The sequence below is a fragment of the Gambusia affinis genome, linkage group LG10 (assembly GCF_019740435.1).
Source record: "Gambusia affinis linkage group LG10, SWU_Gaff_1.0, whole genome shotgun sequence".
In the NCBI taxonomy this organism is placed as follows: domain Eukaryota; kingdom Metazoa; phylum Chordata; class Actinopteri; order Cyprinodontiformes; family Poeciliidae; genus Gambusia; species Gambusia affinis.
Genome location: NC_057877.1, coordinates 15,720,208 through 15,746,301, shown reverse-complemented (window position 1 = coordinate 15,746,301; position 26,094 = coordinate 15,720,208). Strand labels below are relative to the sequence as shown.

Below are 26,094 nucleotides of genomic sequence, written 5' to 3'. Positions count from 1 at the left end.
ATCCTTTAAAGCAGATTTGTTTTAGTACTTTGGCGGAAACATCACACATCGCATCTCATTTGTTTCTGATTGCTTTTAATGTCCATCCTGATGCCCGTTTTAATGATTTTCATGCAGCAGCTATTATCATTTTCATAATGCTGCCTTAATGCTTTTCCTTATTCCTTACAGTGCTGTGGGCCTGTGTTTGCACTGTGACTTAGTTCATTGTCTCATTAGTGTATCTTGTCAATCAACTCTTCTTCTAATCGCATCATATGATGGGATGCATGTTTGAAATGGAGTGAGTGTGCAGGCATGTTATTATTACAAATATGTTTTCTTTTAATGCTGTGATGTTGTTTTAACACTGGTGCTGGCAGTTTAATTAAGGGAAACAGAGCAGAAACACAGTGAGAAAATTTGAATCCTGTGTCTTACTGGAAGGAGCCCATAGTTTTGACTTTTAATCTGAGCCGCTCTGAAGGAGCTCCCAGCCAATAAACATGTCACAACTGGTTAGAAATTAATTGGCAATACCTACATCATGATTATTAGTGTGGCTTAGTCTGCATAGGACAGACAGAGGGTATATGTAGCCAAAGTAGATTTCCACTCTACTGACAACAACTACAATCCATGTCAGGTGCATAGAAACTATTTAATATTCTACATTTTAAATTAAAATATAATCAGACCAATAAAAACATTTTATAATACAGAAATGTGGGTTTAATAAAAAATGTAATTCTTATCAGTTTAAAGGTTATTTTCAAAATGTACTTTTAAAATAAGAATTGAGTCTCATCAGAAAGAACATTGTAATTCATTGAATATGACTACATATCTCCAGACAAATCTAAATGCACGGGATGTTAAAGGATTTGCATGACCACATATAATAGTCACATTAAAATACCATTGTGGAAGTTTTTCCAGTAATTTTATCCTTTTACTTTCATTAAAATACCAATGCATAAACCCAGCCCTGCAAAGCGACCCCTGTTTTTGCCTCATTAAGCATTGCTCCCGATTTATATACTGTAATCCCAAAAGGAATTGAATAAAAAGGTTTGTTAGAGCACAAATGAGCCTTTTCACCATCCACATTTATTTTGTCCAAGAGATAAAACCTAACATTCTGCAAAGCCAGCTGTCATATATAAACTTTATGTTCACCAGCTGCCAGACAGGCACAAAAAAACAGTGCATAAAGAATCCTCACAAAGAAAGAACCTCAGCAAAGTAAAGTAAAAATAGAAAACTGCTGTTCATTCAAAGTGTAGTTTCTTTATTCTGACAGGGAAGAAGGCCTGAAGACATGGGAGACTTTGAATAGTAATTTATTTTGATAAACACACAATTATTGTTAGCCCTTTATGACCTTAGTTTTTAAAGTCGGTCTGGACATTTTTGCTTATTTTAATTGTACGTAGTTCTTTGAATGTCCTGAGTAAAAATATATTTGCCCATTTATCCATAACAACAGGAACTTTCAATAGCTAGCAAGTTATTTACATAATTTACCATCTATTAAAAGAATGCTTCTCAGATTAATTTCACTCCCTGCTATGGTGGGATGAAATTACCGTAATAATCCAAGATTGGCTGGAAAGCGCAACATCTACGCTTTCAGAAAACATTGGAATTTTTTATGGTACTGCAAATTTGGTTGGATCGTCGGCGCTCTGTTTGGTATGGAAGGATTAAAGAGTTAAACATTTGCATATCTTGTAACTCCTGATATATGAATCTATCCGGACAAATATATCAGATCGGGATTTGTTATGATTCATGAATATCCTATTAGAAAAAGTGCTTATTTGGCATTCAACTGTGTTATGCTAGGTAGCCTAAAAGTTTTACCATTAAACATAAATTTTAATTATTTTGAATTGAGTCAGAGTCTCTGGATCCAAGCAAGTAGTTCCTCGAGGTTACTTATCCATATTTTACCCAGGGAGCATATTTCAGAAAAAAAGGGAAAGTCTCATTATTTACCGGTGACACAGCAGCCAACTGATGGGGAAAAAAAGTCCTTTTCATCTGCGGGCCTGGCCTTTTAATGTTAATGAGCTACCTGCTGCTATGCTGCATAGGGCAAGTCCTTGGTCAGCAGGACAAAAATAGGAAGCTGGAGTCCTGATAATGTCCCTCAGAGGAGAATAAAACATCTCCTTGGACAAAATACTACAAAGTTATTAAAGAAGGGAATAATAAAACTGTGTAAATGTCTTTCAGGAGCTAACTGTGTGCTTCTGTTGTGGACCGTCACAAAATTATTGTAGGCTGTTGTAAAATCAATCAAAACTTCAATCAGTGTCTGATCTTTCATCCTCGCAGGAACTCATCCCCAAAGATAAATAGTCAAATACCAATGAAAACATGCACAAAAAAAATTGGTAAGAAGAAATCATTTTTCTACATGACTGATTACGACTTAGGCTGCACAGTGGCGCAGTTGGTAGAGCTGTTGCCTTGCAGCAAGACGGTCCTGGGTTCGATTCCCGGCCCGGGGTCTTTCTGCATGGAGTTTGCATGTTCTCCCTGTGCATGCGTGGGTTCTCTCCGGGTTCTTCGGCTTCCTCCCACAGTCCAAAAACATGACTGTCAGGTTAATTGGTTTATCTAAATTCTCCCTAGGTGTGAGTGTGTGTGAGTGTGTTGTTTGTCTTGTATGTATTTGTGTTGCCCTGCGACAGACTGGCGACCTGTCCAGGGTGAACCCGCCTCTCGCCCGGGACGCAGCTGGAGATAGGCACCAGCAACCCTCTCGACCCCATTAGGGAAGAAGGGTGTTCAGATAATGGATGGATGGATGGATGATTACGACTTAATTTAATTGTTTACAACCTGGTTTTAATGACTGTTTGCTTAGTGGGAAGAATTTTCATTAGTTCCAAATGACAAATTATCTATTTTGCAATAACAGTTTCTATCCTATTCCATTCTATTTTTGAATATTTAATAGGTTTTTCATGGTTCTCTTTCATAAAATTGCCTGCATGCAAATAAAACAGTTTGCAACAATAATACAATAATATGATAGACGACCAAGGAGAAAATGAAGATTAGATGAGATGATAGACAAATAATAAAACAGTGAAGACTCTGAAACTCTGCAGATTCTTCAGAAAAAAGAAGAAATACAGTCTTTGCAGAATTGTATTTCTTCTGCAATCCCAAACTATCTGCTTTTCACGATGTTCTGAATAGCAAAACGTAAAGCCCTCCTGTTGTCATTTTATACAAAAGAGGACTTACGGCCACCTTTCTCTCATTTTATCACCGGTGTGGGAGTATTTTCAATTGTTCCTCAGTATTCTTCAAAGTCATGCTTTGGATGTTTCAGTGGTTGCATGAAAGTATTTCACTGTCACCACCTCATTTAAAATGCACAGCCATTTGCCTTCTTTAAATATCTCTTCATCTCCTTCCTGGAACAGGAATTCAAAGCTGAGCCCCATCTCTTGGATCGCCACCCTTTCTCCTGCCTTCTCCATTGATTTTTATAAAGAGATAAAACCTTACAGTTTCTTATCAGTGACGACTCTGTAAGACAGAGCTCATACTTCTGAGACTAATTCTTTGTCTGCTGCCTCTCTGGGCCCTAATTTCCTTATCTTTGTCTGACTCTTCTAATCCAATGAGTTAAAGTGAAAAGCTCAGTGATGATTTAATATTCTCTGAGCTATCTCTTCTAGGATTCCTAGATGAATGTGAAAGGGCACGAGTATGCACCGCCTTTTAAATTGGAGTTATGTGACGTGGGCTTTGGACACTTACAACAAAAGCAAGAAACATTAAGCCTCCATTAAGCACAAGGTATCCACAGAGGAAGCTGAGGCTGAAGGATACAGTTACAAGTTGATGTGGCAGGCTGACATGGTTGTTCAGGAGCATTTTGTGATGTCATCGCTCACCTGCCATGCATGTTGTTATTGTGGATAGTTTTTGTCTTTTGTTGTGAGACATCATTGCTACGTTTGAAAAGGAATTTCCAATTCAAGAAATCTCTGCTACAGCTTTCTCACACATTCCATAGTTGCTTCTTATGCTATTTAAAATTGGATAGAGTAGGACTACTTTAATTTATTTGTAGTAGAAGTGAGAAGTATTCATTTAAGAGTAAAAAGTACTGGGGCGTAGCATAGCGGTGTGGTTAGAGCGGGCGCCCTGACATAGCCGTCCCGAGTTCAACACTCATTCTTGGTTCTATTTTCTCCTTTCTCTACCCACTTCCTGTCAGACTACTGCTACATAAAGGCCACGAGAGCGGAAAGTCGGTGGTCTTGTTGAAATTTAAAATTTCTAAGATAAATTTCCATATTTAACCACTAGTTGGCATCAGAATAATGCAGGAGTCGAAACTTAAGAGGACTTGTTACACTATAGTATAAAAATGTAATATATCAACTCAACATTTAATGGTCTTGAAAAACCATCCATATATGCCAAACAATGCACATTAATAGATTTAATTTGTTTTTTTCTCTTTTTTGGTTTTGGGGGTTTTAAATTGGTGGTGTAACTGTAAAGAAATGGTTTTAAAAAAATAACAAAAAACACAAGACTCCATAGGACTATAAGATACAAGATTATAAGAAAAATAGAAAATGTTTTTTTAAGCATTTCTGCAGGGACTTTTAAGCATTTCTGCAGGGACTCATTTGGGAGCATTGGGTATAAAGTGTGAGCTTTATTCATAGAGTTAGCATTGTTTTTGTTCCTTAAATAAACAAGCCAGAATTATTGCTGTTGTTAAAAAACAACAACAACAACAACAAAAAACTAATAAAAAACTAAATAATCTGTTTAGTCTGTTTTCATTGTTATTCCACCTACTAACTTTAAAAAATATATCCCTCACATGGACATTACACAAGTTACACAAATTTTATCTGCTGGAAATTGAAAAACCATCTTGGCGATTCGTGTTAAATCTCATTAAAAGTTGGCGGGGAAAATGCCTTGCTTTTGACAGGTGACAGATGTGAGCAATAGCACCTAGCTGCACACGGCTTACCTCAACAGCAGCCTTGGCTCGCTCAAACTCCTCCTCCAGGGACTGATGTCTTGACAGGAGGGCGCTCCCCCAGCGCTGCTCCTTCGTTAGACGAGCCTGTCACACACACACGCATTTCACGATATAAACATTTATGCCAAGAAAAGGTTTATTACACATACACCTATACATCCACGTAGCACATCACAGCAACACACGCGCAGCCAGAGGAAGAGGCGGGTTGGGAGAGTGTGCAGGGTCAGCCGTTGCTGCTTTCTCAGGGCTGAGTAAATATTCCTGCCTCAACAAAGCCTCTAACATGCTCAGGAAGGATAGCAGAATCACTAATGTCAGCAACCACCACCAGCGTACATCCCCACCACCCGATTCACATCTGAAAAAACTGGCTTCTCTCAATTTCATCCTCCACCCAAGCCTGGCCCAATTTCTGTGCACCTGCACATGCAATAGTAATAAAAAAAAAAACAAAAACAAAACACGAGCTGACATCTTTTCTGTGACAAACTTAGATGCAATGCTTCGTCCTGCTTTGAAAAAAATATATATATATCATCCAGTTAAGTCCATGCATGTAGTTTGGCATTGTCAGACTGCAGTGTAATTTATATTATGTTTATTACAAATCTGCTCTAGTAAATGGTTTTTATATCACCCTTCATATTCTGGTATGATATGACACAAGATTTACTGTAAATAGCAAAGGCTACATGTATCCCAAGGCAAGTAAATCTATTACAAAGACCAACACTGCTCTATCTTCTGATTTTATTGCTTGGGAGGTAGGCGAGTTATTACCTGCAGCAAATCCCATTTCTAAAGATGGGAATTGAAGTTTAATTTAGGTTGATGCCACTAAATGGATCAGGAAAAAAAAAAAAAAAAAGCCAATGCATATTTGAAAGAAACAAAAATATTGCCAGATTTAGAGTTTCTGGTGTCTTTTGGGATGGCAAAACGTCATTTTAATACACTGCAGTTGGTGTTTAAAAGGGAAAATCCACCCAAAAAGGACACAAAACAGGGAATTTAATTTTCTACTTCTTTACTGCATAATTATCTGTGGACAATATTCAATTAGAAACTAAACAACAGTTTTTATTCACCTGAGAACAGGACTATTTAGTTATGCTTTAAGATAAAGTTGAGAAATTAAAAATGACTTAACTGAAAAGATTTCAGATTTCTTTTCTTTTATATATAAATGATCACACATCATGTGATCACTGAGTATTTCTTGCCTTTCTTTAGTAAAATAAGTAATGTCACACAAATTGCAAAGTGGCAAAGTGGAGTAAGAAGACTCTGGCTGTCTTCTTAATTTCTGTTGCTAACTTATACTTGTTTTCCATCATGGTGCAAACAAAGTTCAATTGCAAATCAAAATTCAAAGTCATTATAAACAGGATATCATAAAAAGGGATTCTTGACTGAATGTTGCCTTTTGTACATATTGTACCCATAATTGAATCAGGGGTTTTACTATGGATGCACTAAAGCAAATTTCAGGATACAACTATGTAGATTATGATTTACCGTTAGGGTGAATGCTGACTGTCTTTCTTACTTTTATTTTTAGTAAAAGAAAGTGAACCCTCTGTCAATTCTAACATATTATTGTGTAAACTATCTAGGTTGTATCATTGTATCTTGCAGTGGTTTAATCCTCATGCATTTAAAATCAAATATGATTTTGCTATGTTATTATTGATCTAAAAGAACGAGTATGAAAAACTCCATGCCATGTACCTAAAAGACATAAAGCTCTATAGTTTAAAGAGGATGCAAGAGTGTTTTTAAATTTTTTTTTTTATCATGACTTAGGGTGGATTTTTCCTTTAGCTCAAATAATTGAGCCACAGAATTGTTGTTAGTTGAGAAATAAATCATGCAAGACATGTTTCCTCTTTGCATGCATGCTTTTCCATGTATTTTTATGTATGTGAAGAGGGTGTGTTGGTTTAAGGGTCACTAAGTAGATGGGAAAGTAAAACTAATCTCTACAGTATCTTGAGTCACAGATAAAGCTTGTAATTCCAAAGTGAAGCACATTCCTGTGTTTGTTTGTCAATAAGCTCCTTCCATGTGGAGCTTCTATCTTTACTCCAAAATCTATTATTCACGAGAGAGCTGAAAAGGTGATATATGCTTGCTTACTAGGACTAACACTAATGGGCTCAGAGTAAAGCAGCTAAATAATTCATAGTCTATTAATCTAATAATGGCATCTGGAAACAAGACTCCTTACATTAACCTACAGAGTGGCGTCGACGAAAAAGAGAAGCGCGTGACATTTGGACATAAAGGCACCACAAAAGGAAATGGTAACAGTGCATGTTGATTCCTTCCAATAACTAAGAAATTGGTCCTCATTGAGATGGTGTCATGCTGTTGAAGTGGTGCAAATGTAAAAGTCTTTTGTTGCTGAAAGAATACATAGGGAGGCTTACATGTCTTCCACTAATATACTGCCTGTTGAGCTGAAATGGAAGAATTGTAGGTGTTAGGACAAAATGATGGGTAAACAACGACAGAACAGAGTGACTTATCAGACACAAGCTTGGATATACATCACCATTGTGCAGTTGTTAACTAAGTTAAACTAATTTAAAATGTCTAAATGATGATTGGATATGTTAAACTGTTCATATCAGTGAACAGGATTTAAATTGCACACACAGAGTTCATGGTACTGACATTATCTCTCAGCTCTTCTGCTGTAATACTGATTACTTACTTGTGATGCCAAGGCTGATTCTGGCTCTGCTTTGGTGTTTGCTTCCAACAAGCTCTTATTTGATGAGTCAGATTGGATTTTGCAGTCTATAGACCTACAGTAGAAAAACATCAACATGAGGTGCAATATAGCACGTTACAAGTTATTTTATCTGGGTATTTTTATTTGACACATACAGTATGTGATCATAGGAAATCATTTTGATGCTTCTAATGCAATCAACCCTACCAGACTGAACGGAGCAGCGACTATCCAGCCAAATTTGCAGTTCCGTAATTCTGCCACATTTTGAGCTATCTGAAAAGTTCCAATGGTTTCTGAAAGAGGAGATGTTGCGCTTTCCAGCCAATATTGAGTTATTATGGTAATTTCAGTCCCTCTGTAGAAGGGATTGAAATTAATCTGAAGGGTGCTCTTTTAATAGACAGTAAATTGTGAAAATATCTTGCTATATATTGAAAGGTCAAGTTGTTATGGATAAATGGGAAAATATATTTACTCAGAACATTTAAAGAATTGTGTGCAATTAAAATAAGCAAAAATATCCATACGGACATTTTAAGTTCATTTCTTAAAGGGTTAATGTCAATGTTTAAAGCTGAAAACAAATTATTTGTTTTAAGTCTGTTTCCCGGTATGTTTAAATATGTTCAGATTTTAGCTGGTTAAATTTTCAAATAAAGTTACCACGTTTTCTATTATGCAAAAAATTCACCACAGTATCATAAAACTGTTACTGCTGAAATGTATTAATATTGTAAGAAAAAAAAAAACGCTATTAGATTCCATGTTTTTTAAATTATTTTACTGAAGTAGGGATAAATGATATATTTCATTAAGAAAGCATATCAACAAAGTTTTTATTTATAAAATTCCCCTGCAATTTTGAACCAAAATATAAACATATTTACATCCATCCTTACAACAATGCTAATCTAGAAAGAAATTTTATATATATATAATTCTAATAATCCTACAAACAATGTTTGCCATGTTTATAGGATTAGAGGAAGCCACATTTTTGTGAACATGAGCAAAAACATTTGGTATCTGTCAGGATAGTCAGTTTGTTTTGTTCTTATGTGGAGAGCAGAATGGTTTTATGGTTCTCATGTTTTTAAGAAAATTCACATAAAATAAATTTTCTTTGCTTGTAAAAAAACATACTGCCTTAACAAAGTAGTCTTAGTGTGATTGGTATTTTGTCTGCATTGTGCAGATGGTGTTGTGTTGCTTAATGAGCAGAAACTGAGGGTTTACTTTATTACAACCAGACTGTTTTAGTACAAAAGCCACATCTGTTGCTACTTTAAGCATTCACAGTATGCAGACATTACTGATTACTTAGATTTCAGCTGACAAGGGAACAGCTTTTTCGTATGGGTCATATCATAACAAATCATATAACAACATCATATCATGCATGATGTGAAGTACAGATTAGTAAAGAACATATTAGGGTAATGTTTGTTATATCTTTAATTTGTAGACAGAACAAAAACAACCCACCACAAGAACTCATTGGATGAGTTTTTTGAAGAGCGCCGTCTCTCCAGCTTCCATTTTCTGTTTCCATTCTTCTCAGCGTTGGGATTAAGTTCTTCCCATTTATCCAACGATCCAATAGTAACTAGGAAACATAATTGAAATACAAAAAACACGATGATTGCCACACAATAGTTTTGAAACAACCTGAATTGAAAAACTGAATCCAAACACAGTCATGTTTTGATCATAGTAAAAAGCATGAAACTTTCCAATAAAACATGACATACAAAATAACCAATTAAGTCTGACAGGTCTTAATTGCCACTGATATTTCACAAATAAAAGATTTTTATCAAAAAGCTTCAGGACCTAAATCAGTGTCACTCTCTTTGACTTCCAGTGCGTTATTACTTATCCCTTTCACCTTTTCAGACGCCAAATGCAAAAGTAATTGGCCCTATCCTGGAAATGCCTTTCAAAATGATAGCTGTCATTACCCCAAATTGGTTCGCCCCCTCTGTGGCCTATCCTGAGGATGTTTGAGGTGGCAGAATAATGGAAATTATCGCTATGGAGGGAAAGTGGCAGAACTGCAGAGAGAGGCTTGTGACGTTTTTGTGCCTTTATGGCACAGAGGTGACGTGAGCATAAGGCACTGCAGAGAATTTTCTTTAATATTTTCCCTTCGCTGAATATATTAGCTTAATAAAATTAAAACCATACACAGATTTCTATTTATTTTGCGAGTCAGACAACAGTTGTTTCCAAGTATTAAAATTCTAAATAATTGCTGGTTCATTGAGGGACTAGTAACTTCTTTCAGTTTTGATAAACAGCAAACGCTTCACTGTCTCTACCTGACTCAAGCGATGCCCTCTCAGGGTTTCGCATGCTTGGTCCTGTCTGTTCAACATCCACCTGGATCAGCTCTGTCTCATCTGTCTTTTTCTTGTGTGAGCTGTTCTTTTGGCCGTCACCTCGGGACACCAGAGCACCTTTCTTGTCCTTGCTGTTCCTCCTTTCTCCCGGTTCACTGAGATCTAATAGGTCCAGTGTTGAAGAAAGAACTGTTAGAGCAAAAAAAAAAAAAAAAAAAAGAAGAGAGAAGTTAGGTTGCTAACAAAGACAAACTGCATGGCAAGTACAAATTGTCAGTGAAGTCCTTTTAATATAAAAAGCTATCAGCTTGGTTTTTCGGTAAATAAACTATACGTTGGTTGTATAAGAAACAAAGATGAGAGGGAAAGGAAAAAGGCCTTTCAGTGAGGATATTTCATTCTTATTCACTGGTTTTATTGTGATGACAGTTGGATTTATTGTAAATTCAGCTTTTGTTTTCCAAGCAGCAGTAGGCACCTTTTAAAAACATGTTTTTTCCATATTTGATTAAACTGTAACTATGACCTGACAGTGTAACATGAAACTGATAATCTGTGAAAAACTCGAACACCTGTACCTTCTTCTTGTGGTTCTACTGCCATCTGCAGAAGTGGACCACACCTTATCTGGGCCAGGAGGAAGATCTTAGAGCTGTCAATCATGCTCATGTACACATCACTCACATGTCTGTCTGCATGTTTTCTTGGTTATTCATTTTAAAAATGTAATTTACTATCCTTGTACCTGTACTGAGGACAGCATTCCTGCTGACTGACAACTCTAATTTAAAGTAATCGGAAGGCTGCTGCTTCCAGATGAATGCTACTGCTAATTTAAATTTTGCTAAATTCTCCATGAAATACATTTGTATAATTTGTTTCTCTAAAATAAGCTATTTCATATAATTTTGCCTGTTTTTTGAAGTTGGATTAAAAATAAAAGATATCAAGCAAATCCCCTTGCCCCCCCCAACACACACACACACTAAAAAAACAAGAATATGTCAATTAAATCTGGATTTTTGTACTTGGTAAAAACTGAAATATTTCACTTTTATCTCCAAAGATTGTGATATTTTATAGAGCGTGAAGGCATAGCTGCAGGCACATGTCTGAATAATTGGCATGTTTCTGTTTTATGACAACCAACCAGAGAGCATTTGCTGACTGAAATCTGTGTGCAAGTAGAGACTGTGCTTGCCTTTCATGCCTTGTGCCTTTTAGATGACGAGGATAATTACAAATCAAAGGAGACAGACTCAGGAGGGTAGTTGTCTGAACTGCTTTCAGGGTTTTAAAACGGGTGCAAGCTGCTCATGAAAACAATGTAATGTCAAAAAGGTTTCTCCATGTCTTGGTGAGACTGGATAGATGCTGTGTTTGCCAAACAATTTGCTGTTTGGTGGTTTAAATGTCCACAAATTAGCTGGCTCAGAGAATATAAGCTTGCTTTAACATTTCAGTGTCTAAGGATTAAATGAATTACTTCAATCGTATCTATAAAGCATGCCTTTGTCAAGTCTGATATGCCAATAATGCCTGTGATAATGAAAAAAATCGGTACAGTGCCAGCTATATTAGGAGACCTGCATCCATTTAAAGAGGCACTGCTATGGGACCAGGAAGTGTGCCAAGCTTGATCATCAGCCATATGCTTTGCATATGTCTTTGGAAATATATCAAATCACAATTGACATCACAACAAGATGTGTAATATCACAATTGCAAAGGCCTACTGTTCTTCAAGACATTTAGTTTGGTCTATTTAAAAGTCAGATTGTCTTGCTTTTGCTTTTATTCTTGATGTAGCTACAATGACTAAAAGACATATTTCTCCACCTCACAGGCTTTGGCAGAAGGCTCTTTATTATTTTGAGAATAAACTTTCTGAGTAGTGTTAGCCATGATTTGTTTTAAGGTCTGTCACGCTCATCACTAGGCAAACAACATGCAAATTTGTCACCTGGTGTTCAGTGGTTATAGTAAGTCTAGGTGGTTCTATAACTGAATAGAAAATATGTTAACACTTTATTTAACGGTTTGTGAATAAACATGACATAACACCTGTCATGAACATGAATAAGTCTTCATGAATATTTATGACAGTCGACATAAAGTGTCATTCGGTAAATCATAACACTTTTAATACAAAGTTGACATAATTCAAAATGTCTTTGATATGACAACTTGACATTAACCAAGAAGTCATGATCTGACATAAATTTGTTATAAAAGTATTACTGATTAAACTTCAGCTTTAACAACATAAAGCTACATACTTTTTCAAACTTAATCAGTAATACTTATAAGACAATACAAGTTGTCATAGCGAAGACATTTCTAGAAAACACCTTAAATTGAATTCTTGTTATTATACACAAAACCAATCTGTTTGTAAAAAGGTGAATGAGGGATTTTATCTAAAGTATCAACATGGTAGGTAAATTAAATCTATTTACCAAATGGAGAACAATAGCTAGCATTATGTATTATGCGTATAAGGCTTTCAGAAACAGTGCTATCTTTACGTCTGCTCTGGATCTAGTACGGTGTTACAACAAAACTATATCTTTTATAATACACACTCTTTCCCTTCATTGTGAAAATCAAAAATCAAATCTGTATTGTTTTGTATCGTCTCAGACAAGCTCAAATTTTAAGCTTTCCTAAAAAGAATGGTTCATCTCAATGATTTTGTTTGAATTTGATTCTTGTGTTTAGTTGATGCCAGTGACAGCAGGAGCACCATGAGGCTGTGAGACAGAAGGCTGAGGGGTTCCCAAAACGTTCTGCTATTTTTTTTCTCAGCTGAATCAACATTAGTCAGTGGCCAGTTTAGAAATGACACATGTCAGCTGTGCAAACTGGCTCTGCAAATTATGACTTTGCAGATGGTAGGACCTTTTGATCAGTTACAATCTAAACCAGGATGATAGTGGTCTGAATGTTTTTTGCCCTTTTACAGATTTCCACAGTTTTATCTGTTGCTTAAATGCTAAAAACATTAAAAGAGTCAAGTTTATTGAAAGAAAAGGAAAAACACACAGTAAAGAATATGAATATGTCACTTTTTAAAAAATATTTCTAACAATTTGTCTAGAAGTCATCTTTAGTTGGGACAAACACTAGACACCTCTGTTCAGCATCAGATGTTCATTACCTCTTCAAGTTTTCTTTCAAGTTAACACAGAAAATCAGAGTAACATGGAGACTCACAGAAACTAATTTGTTTCAAAATATGAGCCAGAAAAACTGTTAGCGCTGGCATTGTATCGCCATTGATAATCTTGTTTGAATGGTGCGCATATGCCCTGACTGAAAATGGCACAATCCATTACTGGCTGCAACAAAAACTAATTTGGTGACTGAAAGGCCTTGTTCTTTTGTCGGATGCAAACCTCATGTGAAAATGTGCTTTGAATAAGTTGTAACAATGAATATGTGGGTGTTCAAATAACAGACATCTGATACATCCAAACAGAAGACAAGCAAATCTCAGATGGCTGATAAAAACATATCAGTTGAAAGCAGCTGTAAGCTTATCGTTGAAGTCCCTCATGTGTTTTGTGTTATCAGTAATTGAACAGAGTGAAAGGAAAAGAACCGCACCGGCTGTGTTGGAAGTCACTGGGCGGGAAATCCCATCACATTTGGTCTCGCAGAGGAAATCGTCGATGGAAGGGCTTAATAGCGGCCGACTTTCTTGTTGCTCGCTCACCAGCTGTAAGGACAAATGGATGAGACAGTTCAGGCTTTCACTTGGCATATTTTTGCGAAACTCTCATTATGTCCTTTGCGGCTTGCTAACATGAAGTGAAGATCTGCTCTTTGGGCATGATTCACAGGACAGTAATTTCCCTGTGTCACTAAAGAAATTGTAATCTTCAAAGTTATTTTGTTGTGGGGAAAATATACCTGCTTTTTCAATTTTTTGCTTTACTTTTTTATACAAAGCAAAATCACTGAAAATCATGCTTGTATCAAATGTATCAGAAGCTTATGGTTTTAAATAATCTATTTGAATCCATCCATAAATACTGATCTTGACTATACTCAGCAGCAGATGGCTATTAGAAATATGGATACATCCAATAATTATGAAGGATTTCAAACCCCTGATGTTTTCTCATATTACAACCAAAGACTTTACTGCATTCAATTGGAATTTTATGTAATGACCAACACATTACTGCACATTACTATGAAGGGGAAGAACTATGTTAGGCTGCTTTCAAACTTTTGAGCAAATGAAAATCAGAAAACTGGCATTATTTTGTATTAAGTCCTATTTCAGCCATTAAGCCCAGTGTATTCACATAGGCTGCACTTGAGCTGCAGGTGTCCACGTTGTAACGTGAGATATTTACAAAGACAGATTTTTTTTTAATTTTGATAAAATATGTACCATAAATAACTTTTCCAAACACTGCATGTAACAAGGATTGTTTAATTAACAGGAAAAGTTATTGATTGCAATCTACTGCGCTCTAAAACCACAAAACCACTGAAGTCATATTCAATGCTGCATTTTTCACATGTTTCTCAGAGGACTTGAAAGGGTTTGCAGCAGAGCAGACATAATGTAAATCAGGGTGGTCAGGAATGACTGTTCACCGGCAAAATAAGCAGCAGAGAAGCCTGAAATGTAAACCTCAAGTCACAGATTTACACTTAAGGACATTTTAGAGAGATCAATTAATGTGACAGACAATATTTTTGGACCGTGGGAGGAAGCTGGAGTACCTGGAGACAATCACACATGCACAGGGAGAACATGCAAACTCCATGCAGAAAGAACCCACAATCCGCTGCAAGGAAACAGCTACCAACTGCACTACTGGGCAGCCCTGTCACTTTCGACTCCAGGCAAAATCACTCTTGAGCTTGTGGTGTCCTCTTAATCATGCAGTAGTCCAGCTTTTCGAAACATATTGGTAAAAACCCATATGTTAGGTGCATTGTAGTGTTCAAAGTATAGGAAAAGTAAGTTTACAACTTACAGTCCGGAAATTAGGGTATTTATGTCACCCAAAAATGAATAACCTCACTACTAAACATTACTTACGGCACGCAGGTGAGATGCCCTGATAAGAATCACAGAATGAAAACACACTTAATGAATGCATCCCTGAAATACTTACTTAACTTATATGAGCTCACCTTCCAAACTATGAATCTACTAACGACTCTCTTTCACTGTGGGTTTGTCAGTGCAGTAGCAGGACGGTTTGCCTTCATGTCAGTATCTCTATTCAGAAGGCTCAACATGTTCAGGTGCAAGTGTAACCAATTTGTCCACCAATGCTACAAATTTGGAGGTGAAAATTAGACAGATAAACCGCCACATGCAGTTTCCAGCTTGGCTAGATTGACAAGACAAAAAAAAAGAAAAAAGAAATTGAACTGGGTTAGCGTGCTACTTTCTGTAGCTGCTCATTTGGCTTTTCTCACAAGTTGAATTTTAATAAAGGTGCATGGGGTTTAATTATGAAGGATGAAGGGGTCTGCAACCTGCCATATGGTTCACAAAAATTGCTCAGTGTGGGAATTACAGGTCCACTGTACAGTATGTTCATCGAGTAGCTCTTAAAATTAACATCTGCAGTATGTGTTCTTGTGTGAGCAATACAGAATAAAGAATCAATTTTAATATCCACAACTTATGGCTCGCGGATTCCAAATGATTTTCTCTACTTCTTTTTTAATCGCAGTGAAGTTAGCAGACCCTTTTCATGTTTTTGTGAGCTAAAACAAAAAAGGAAATACATTTTGGACAACATTCCATGTATTTGCTGATTAAGAAAAGTAATGATTTGAAAAAATAAAGAAAATAAATAAAAAATATAGAACAAACTTTTTTATACACTGAACATGTACTATAAAATAGACTTTTTTACTAATGTCTCGATATAAGTTTGCTTTTAAATTTTAAAGGTTTATGTGAAATTTTTTATTTTGCATTTGTTTTTACTCAGCTTACTGTTATTTTTACTTCAGCTTCTAATACTCTATTCCTTCTAGACAAAATCATATCAATCATTAATGTCATCAAAAATCATCATGTGTCTCATTTGTTATTCTCCTTTTTTATAGTGCTGATCTTTATACTAAAAACTATTAAGAAAATCAACCTTTTACTAACATGTCGATTATAAAAGATGTTCACAGAAACATGAATAATTAAAAGCCTTCTAACTCCAACCTTTATGCATTGCCATCCTTTTGTGAAAATAAAAACTTATACTGCAAGGAAAATGTAGGAAAATGTACAAGGCCATATCTCTTTACTGCATGTTTTAACTTGAACAACTTTTACAACATGGGATTTGGACAGATCTACTTCATCTTGACAGAGCGCCTCCCTTTCACTGCTTTCATGTTCTTATTTATTTGAACATCTGTTCTAAAATGGGATTTTGGGAGATCTCGCATCATCTTGACATCATGCATATTTAAACGAAAAGGTTTTCTTTTGTCACTTCAATATAAATTTGATATCCTGCCAAAATACAAGCTGAATGATTGGATTCGCTCTAAAGAAAATGGAAATGCAAGTAACACAAATTTTAGATTTGCAACTCACAGCAATCCTTTGAAAAAAATAAAAAGTAGAAGAATACAAACCCAGACAAGGGTCATCGCTTTGCTGTGTGAGAGTCTGTGAAAATGCTGAGCCAGCACAAGTAATTAGGGCGACTGAGGGTTTCTGCTGGTGTCAGAAGAAAGATGTAGCTCACAGGAAGCCTTGCATTGAGATATTTTGCCCAAGGCTGCTGTATTTTTGCTGAGTCCTTATAAATAGAGACACATTATAAGTAAAATGTAAAAGTGATAGATTTTTGTAAGAGGTTATTTATTTAGTTGTTCATATAATGTTTTCTCTACTAAGTTTGATTTGATTTTATAACATCAATTTTATGAATATATAGACAGCCTTGGCTGTGAAAACCGCTAACGTCTCCATGTGAAAAAAGGGCTAATACATGCAGAGGTCAGTATGTATTAGCAGCAGACTCCCAAAAGAGACCTGATGGAAAAGAGATGGATGAGAAAATCATCTCAACCTTGATTTATATTAATATCTAATTGGACTTTTTCTTCAGTATTTTTGTTATAAACTGCGGCCAGATGAGGAATGTGTAGATGTGAAACTATATAAGATTAGTTTATCTGAAAGGACTTTGACAGAACAGTTTATAAACTGAAACCTTTTCTGTTTTTTATTTATTTAAACAATTTAAACATCCTGATTGTTTTATTTTTTCGAAAGAAAAATACCCATTTTGGGAACATAAATAAAATATACTTTTACTTGTTTGGAGGCACAGCTTTCATAATTAAAGTACTGTACTGTATGTTCCACACTGCTTTTCTATATCCAAAAGAAAAAACCCTTCTGTTGTTCTTGTTTCCAGCACATTATTTAAAGCTGTTTACAAGCTGCCTCTTGGCTGACTCATCTATTACATGTCAGCAGTGAATACTTGTAAAACTCAGAGGAGACCTGATGACTGGAGGCAGACAAGCTCTTAATAACGTAAATGATATTCATGAATCCACATGCTGAGACCAGCTGACTAGATGATAACCAGAAAATCATCTGTTTGTGAATAACAATTTATGTCTGTTGCAGACATCTGTAAATTACTGTTTGCATTAGATCTATTTTAAATAGTATAATAAATTACACAATATATGTATTTAGTTGCGATTTCTACTAGCTCAGATAACAGCAAATAATAAAAGTTACCATGACTTGTCTTTTGACTATAAACCCACATGAACCCATGCATAGAGGAAACTAATGCATGAATGCGCTGCAACTTTATTCAGTTAAATAAAAACAACACTGAAGTAATAATTTTGAACCAAAAGAGGAACAATACAGAGTTGGCTGACAACCTTTCAAAATAAAAGCAAATCAGAAACTTTCCTACTAACTGGATTGAATGTGACTGAAAAATATAGATATTTGTAATCAAAACGAATGTGTGGAAAACCTTTGACAAAAATTGTGATGTTTTGCTCGGATGAAACCTTTGCGCAAAGATGGCACAATTTGTCATATTTGAGAATATGCTGGTCAGTGGCTTTCATCAAATAATTTTCATATTTTCCACATCAGGTGCAATTTACCAAACATGTTTCTATGTGGAATAATGCTTGCCCAGTGCACCCTTTCTTATTAGCTTTTCTGAGAAATTACAAGTGAAACCCAACTACCGACTGCTGGGTACATTAGTATAAACCCATGGAACATAATTGTTTGTTTCATATAGAGTCTAAAATGTATTAGTGTCACAGCTTTAAGTAAGCACTGTAATCATGCTGCTTCCTCAAAAAATGCACAATTTTCATCAAAACTGAAACAATGACATCTCATTTTCTTTCTCCTGTTATCCAAAAAATGGGGATCGGAGATAGGTTGTGTTGTTCCTGGGAGATGATTCAAGCACAACGCAGGTACCTAGCAAAGACTAATTAAAGGTCGAGTTTAAACCCAGGAGAGGAGCTTATTGAACCGGTTGCCCATTACTCTGAGCAGCAGGAATGTTGCTATTATATCCTGTTGACATTTTCTATATGCTCTTCCTATGCTACTATTTTTCCTCCTTTCCTATTCAACACACCCTGCCATTTTGTTTACAAGCGTTTGAAGAGGTAATCTTAAAAAAAAAATTATATAATGGAAAACCTTGGCTAATTGCGCCACTTGGGCTTTACTCCAAGAGATCTCTCTGATATTGCTGTCAAGGGAGCAACTAGACTTGTCAGAACCTGAGGTGAGGACATGTGGGAGGTGGAGAAGATGGAAAATACTATGTTAACTGGAAGGTGTATAAGAGAAATGTAAGAAAAGAATATATATATGGACTTCCAAAGTAAAAGTATTAAACTGAAAAGTTTAAACTGAAGGGTTTAAACTTTAGCTTCAATAACATAAAGCTACATCATTTTTAAAGTTTAATCAATAATACTTTTATAACAAATATATGTCAGGTCATGATTTCTTGGTTAATGTCAAGCTGTCATAACAAAGACATTTTGAATAATGTCAACTTTGTATTAAAAGTGTCATGATTTACTGAACAACACTTTATGACAACAGTCATAAATATTCATGAAGACTTATTTATGTTCATGACAGATGTTATGTCATGTTTATGACGGTGTCATGACAGTCTTATTCACAACCTGTCAAATAAAGTGTTATTGATTTTTCTTTTAGAAAAAAGTAAAGATAGCTTCCCTCTTAGATTTTTTTTAAGCATATTCCTACATTGGACAGACTTGACTACATTTTAAATACAATTTATCAATACATTTGCAATAAATGTGATATGAGTTGGTGTGCTTACAATGAAACAGTTTACTGTCTTATGTATCTCTATGTAATCCTTTTCTCTTTCAAATGTGTGCATGAATTTAGAGTGTTAAGAAACTAAATATTGAGATGTCACGTCATCAAAATACAATTCTTAAGAAGGACCTTTTTTATAATTCCCTTACTCAGCTCATGCATAAAATATTTACCAGCTGCTCTTTGTAAAACAGTGCTGACTTGCACCAGCTGCTCTCTTCTGCACATGTGTTTGTGTAAAGTTTGTATTGGAAAAATAAGAATCTGTTTACAGTGTCTGTATTTATTGAAAATATTCTCCTCTACGTTGTCAGATTTGACTGTGATTAGCAGCTCCTGGTTAAAAACCTAACAAAAGTAGGCTTAACCTTTTGTCCTTTTATCATTTACAATATGACAAATAGAGACTTTAACTATCAGGCTGAATATGAGTTTTAAGTTATGAAACCATTTTGATTTATCGTTATACTTAAACAATGACTGCTAAAATTGTTTCAGATGCTTTTAAGCTTAGAAATAAATATGAAAATAAGATTTGCCACAACTATCTAGACACAAATATTTATACATACACAGCAGCACTCGCACACTTCACAGAAACAAACAAACAAACAAACAAACAAACAAGCAAGCAAGCACAGCACACAAGAATCTATTTTGGCATCTGGAAACTCCATCCTGCTAGACATTTATAAAAGCAAATATTTTTGCAATATTTAGAACAAAGAGAACTCAGACTGAAGCACAATGCTATACTATTATGCATAGCATTTAGAAAATGCTTTCACACACTTTGATTAGCTGCTTATGAGGTGTAAAAGTCATAAAGTTTTAACTGACCTAATTAGGAATGGGACAAGATGTTTGGCCAGCACCTCCCATGAATCCTTTATGCTGCACTCAATATACCACAGAAAACATTTTAAGAAGGGCATCATGATTTCTTATTGCCTAACTGGAAAAGATAACATATTATATGGATTACTGCAACAAATTGACCTTACTTTTGCTGTCCATTATATCATTTGTTCACTGAATAAATGCAGAAATGTAAAATGTTTTATACCCCATAGAGCAGCTGGAAAATATAATTATAGTCACTCTTTTGTTAGACACAACAGTCATAAGCCTCAAGTAATGAGTTAGCAGACAGTGGAGGTCGGCTGTAGGACACGCTAAGCTTTCCCAATATTTCAGTGTCACCAACACAAGAAGACGTCCCACTTAAAGGTGGGGGGTTCTGGAATGGATCTGCCCACCTTGGTAGTCACTGTGAGGAGGGGCTTCCCTTCTGATGACGCCTTACTTGGTATCTCCTTCAGGACCATGGCAACAGTCTTATCTGCAGCCCTAGAGTCTTTCCCCTACAACAGTGAAATCAACAATGACTTTTGTCAGGACAGTTAGACAACTTTTTGCCCCCATCGAGGGAACATCAAAAAACACTGTATGATATGTGTGAGGCTGTCTAACAACAAAAACATCAATATTTCCACATCACTATGGCAATGAGAAGCGTCACTGCACAATGTAGACGTTTGACTGCATATACAAATGAGTATGGTTGTCCAGAGCAATACTTTTTCCAATTTAGGATGGGAAAGTATTATACTGAGTCCAAAATACAGCTTGTAAGATGGAGAATTATAAAAGATGTATGACAGGATAATCACATTACTTGTCACAAATCTACAGCAAAAACTGTATTGAGTGCAGAAAATGACCTGATTTGTTTTATATAGAATAGAACCAAAATCTAATTTTTTAAAATCTATTGTTTTAATTGTCAAATACTAACTTAGAGGTGCTATTTGGCCTTTGGCTGCTTGATTGTGACAGTACAGCATACAATTCTTACCTGAATAAATAGAGGACAAAATAAGTAATGTACTGATGGATCCAATACATCTCTATGGGGACATTGAACTGTTTAAATCAGATTGTGCTACTGAATATTTAAATTGATGATACCAATGTTTGGATAGAATGTAATTGGACTTTTCTGCTAAAATTTTGGTGGCACCTCATGGCTATTAGTCCATAGCTAATATCAAAAAGCCTGAACCGTCTCTCTTAAGCCCTTTTTGTCCTAAATTTAAAATGGATATAATGGATATTTTTACTTAGTTTAATTGCACAAAGTTATTTAAAAGTCCCATTTATCCATAACAACTGGAACTTTCAATATCTAGCAAGTTATTTTTGAAATTTGCCATTTTTTAAAAATTACCGTAATAACCAGATATTTGCTGGAAAGTGCAAAGTCTCCCCTTTCAGAAACCATTGTAATTTTTCAATGGTTTGAAAAATTACAATGGTAAGTTTTAAAGCGTGGCAGAATTACGGTACTGTAAATCTGGCTGGATCGTCAGTTTAAGTTTTGTATGTTGTAAGTGGAAGTTTTACATACATGATGATAATACACTCATCTACAGCCACACAAGTCACATAGTAGTACAACGTTTCGTTAATTCTTTCACCAATTCTTACCAATTCTGTCCCTACATTGCTATTTTTGTCCCTACCACAACCCATGTAAAGCAAAACATATAAATGTGTTTCTATAGGTAGTTGCATAGTAGTTAGATGGATAATATGCATAGGTAATCATGAAAAGACAAATATATTATTTTAATTGTTTGGTTCTGCTGTTTCATCTGAAATGTCTGAAAATAGTGGAGTCACTCGTAGATAACTACTAGACCTACCGAAAGACAAAAAAATGTTGTTCACCACTCTTTAACTTTATGGTTTTACTCTGCAAAGGTCTCAGTTCAGAGCATGAAATACTCTGCCAGCAAAGTCTTATTAGGGGTTTTCACATTTCAGCTTGTAAGAAAAATAAATTAGGTTCTTCGTCTACTGATTTCCTCAACTGATCAAGTGACAAAATGCATGAGCCGAGCCCAGAGGGGGACTTTCCTTAAAAGCCTAATACTCTTGATAAAGCACCTGCTCCCTCTTTCTGGCTTGAACTCGCTCATATAAATCAACAGCACAGCTCGTTGAGATGTAGCCAGAAGCGAAGCGGCAATTGAGCAACCAGATTTCAGGCAGCACAAACATTTGTTCCTGGAGGTTTAGTCTAAAATGCAAATTGTGCAGTTTTTGATTTGTCAGATTTTTGTTTTGTGTGAAATGTTCAGGGTTTGCATTAACTGGGAAAAAGTCCAACACAGGGTCTTCCATGTTGCAGTACTAGAAGGAACAAATTTGCTTTACATTTTTTTCTTCCAATCATTCCAAAGCAAATTGAGCAACAACCTTAAAACTTAGCATCTTTTAGATCCTCTATTAAATCTGATTTGTTAATTTTAGGACCTTTTCATTTAGATTCTGCTTATTCTTTTTACATTGTTAGTCATGAGTGCATTTGAACTTAATTTAGTTCTTTAACATGAAATGACATACACCTCTGACACAGGATATTTGTATACTCTGTGTAAAATGACAACATTTTTATGTTACACACATTTACATTATTTCTATTTGCGATGCATATATATGTATATAACAATTTGTAAAAGCTCAGATGCATGGCTTTAAGATTTCTTATAGATTAATTTCAAACATTTGAGGTATTTGTGGGGACATCTAATGATATATTTTAAGGCAACACTACAGATGCACTGCTTCTCTCTTCTGTTGGATCAAAGAAAATCAAGAGAAATCAGGAAATACATGAGAAAATAAAATGTAGATCTCCACAGGTAAGATTCATCCTTGGGTACAATATTTAAAACCCTGAAGGATTTGCTTATGTATTCACATAAATACTTAGTATAACCACTTTGTTCAGATAAAAACCCTGTCTACAGTGAAATGAGTCATAAAAAACCACAGAGAGAGAGATGCCATTATGGTATAAGCAGTGGAACAAAGATGTACTATAACTTACAAATGCACAGAGACTACAGGAGAGACATGTCATGCAGTCTGATGAAATAAAAATCATAATGACAATCATTATTTTTAGAGGAAATAAGGGGAAGTTTGCAAGCCTGAGGACAACATCTCAACTTTGAAGTACTAGGGTTTGTTTTCCTCACAGCCCAAAACTGTGGGGTTGTTTTTCTGTAGGAGGGAGTTGTCCCATTTACAAAATTAATCATACCATCGCAATATTGATGCCACGTGATAGTCAGCCAAGAAGTTCAAGTTGGGCACAAATAGACCTCCCAAGGCACAAAATGAGTTACTTGGTGGAAGTATAATCAAGATAGAGGTATTTTACAAAGTACTAAACAAGTTCCCCTGAAATTGTCAACACTATACTATCTTCTTCCTAAGACATAAAATAAGGTTTAATTTTTTTTTTTATAAAAACCCAGGTTTCAACAAAAACTACAACAGCATAACCTAATGCAGAGCAGAACCTGAAATGACTTGCAGCTTTTGTTAGTCCAGACCATTGGGTGAGGAATATATCTGCCTGAAGATGCAGCTCTAGCCAAGGGACTTGATTTCCTCATGTTTCCACAAGAACTGAAGACTTTATAACTTTCACTGAATTGGCAACTAGAAGCAACATCTCAAACCAAGTGGCAGAGAAACTTAATATCAAAGTTTCAGCAACTCTCTTTAACACCAAGCCTCCTCCTTCTGACCTCATGCAACTCAAAATGAAGGCACAGTCGTTCCCCACAAGGACCAATACATCACAGTTTTACCTGCAGACATGTGGAGATGTTCAGTGATCCTTAATACACCTGAGTATAACAGGACAGTCATTATTTTATGAAGGGATACTGCTACCTACAAGGCACTGAATAAGGACAAACTACCCCCCAAAAAACAAAAAAAGGCAATGAATGATTGGTAGTTAATACCCTATATCACTTACTAAAGGATAAACAACTTCCTTTTGAATACAGTAATGTGGGAATGTTGATCAAGGAAAATAAATGATTCAAGAGAGAAGTGGAAGAATCTATCTACAACAAACAAACAAACAAACAAACAACACTAACCAAAGGGTGGTGTCCTTAGGTTCTCACTTTCTAAAAACTAGATTGTATCTTTGACTCATTTCACCTGTTGGTTAGACAACTATAGGAACATGTGATCAAAACACCTCATGCTGGAATTGTAAGGAAGCATTTCACAAATGATAACACAAACATTGAACCAAATGAAGTATTGAGTCGGTGACTCATGTGACTTTTGCAGAGTAATAATTCTGACTGCAACTTTTAATCCTGATATTTGATCGTGATCAGAACTAAAGACATATGTTGAATGAGAGGTGAATCATCTTCAAGAGACAGGAGAAGAAGTCCAACTAACATTATTTCAAGTGCTTACATAAATGCAGCATACTTTTTGCTTCTTGCAAACCTCAGCTCTGCTCACCTCCTGCGTGTTTGTCTCTCGACTTCACAGGGAAACTACAAACAGCTTGGTCCCTCCAGGCAAACAGAAAATTGATCAGCGTGAGGGATGAACTTATACTCTGTGGACTAGAGTGGCAGATACTGCCACCGGTGAGCTGAAATACCGTGGAAAATAACAATAAATAGAATATAGGGGCAACTAGCGCATCCCACCTCATTCAAAGAGAGAGTTTTAAAGATAAAGCAGATTCTCAACACGTCAACATTAGTCTTACATATGTCATTGGACCAAACCACAAACATTTAGAAAAGGAAGACAGTTCAGCTCAAGTGTGTGTAAAATGTAACAACATTTATTTTTTAGACTTCCCAGTAATGCTTATTACTGAGACGTAGATTGGACAAATACAGCAGAAAAGTCACAAGTTCATCTCTGTCTGATCTTCTTGATATTAAATTAAAAATTATAGAACATTTTAAAGCTCAATTGGCAAAGAAAGTAAAAAAAAACATGTTAAATTTTGTGAATTGAGATTTTAGTCACTCTGTTTATGTACAAAGAATTTAATTGAAAACTGAACTTCCTGTGTTGTTAAATTTCTAGATAACAGGGTTGTTCCTAATGAACATTATTATTATTATTATTATTATTATTATTATTATTATTATTATTATTATTATTATTATTATTATTATTTTCATTTTATTGCTACTGTTTCCACTGTAAGGTCTCAAAGAGAGTTTGGTTCTTATAATGAATCATCAGTAAAGAAGACAGGAATACATCACGATCCACATTGATCACCCTGGATTACGACTTTGCAGCGACATCGGGTAAAAATCTGGGGATTTCTTTGTTGAAATGCTCTAAATTAAACTGCAGCTGAGGGACATTTATATCCCAGTACAAATAACTGGCCTCACTCTAAGGCTTGTCTGTAGAGGATCCATTTATTAGACACTCATGTTTTCTGAGTGGTTTACAAGAACTGAAACGTAATCTCCAGCTTCCCACAATAAATGTCAGCTATGGACATGATGAAGCTTTGAAACTTAAAACACTTTAATTTCTAAAAAAAAAAAAAATTATTTGAGTTTTCAATTAAACACCTTTTGGTGCTAGGGGCGAAATGAACTTAAATGAATTGCAATTATTGCAATGTGCTTAAATGAAAAGCCTGAAGCACGGCGGTTTTATTCCACGGTTATCTAATTACATCCAGGACAAGAGTACAGATCAGACTTTTAAACTAATTAGATAAATCATTGTTGAAGCACAAATTGTTTCTCTGTCA

At 35.5% G+C, this 26,094-nt stretch overlaps 1 protein-coding gene across 2 annotated transcripts in view; it reads right to left on the bottom strand.

Moving 5' to 3' along the window:
* Nucleotides 1-26,094, bottom strand: part of pex5la (peroxisomal biogenesis factor 5-like a) — a 74,458-nt gene that overhangs the window by 20,648 nt on the left and 27,716 nt on the right. The window contains exons 2-8 of one of the 2 annotated variants that reach the window (XM_044129469.1): nucleotides 20,726-20,830; nucleotides 13,715-13,826; nucleotides 10,085-10,294; nucleotides 9,249-9,369; nucleotides 7,740-7,833; nucleotides 7,453-7,482; nucleotides 5,006-5,101 (exon numbers count right to left, since the gene is read on the bottom strand). In XM_044129469.1, coding sequence (XP_043985404.1) covers nucleotides 5,006-5,101; nucleotides 7,453-7,482; nucleotides 7,740-7,833; nucleotides 9,249-9,369; nucleotides 10,085-10,294; nucleotides 13,715-13,826; nucleotides 20,726-20,830 — 768 coding nt within the window. The remainder of the gene's footprint in view (nucleotides 1-5,005; nucleotides 5,102-7,452; nucleotides 7,483-7,739; nucleotides 7,834-9,248; nucleotides 9,370-10,084; nucleotides 10,295-13,714; nucleotides 13,827-20,725; nucleotides 20,831-26,094) is intronic. The other variant, XM_044129470.1, reaches the window with a different exon arrangement.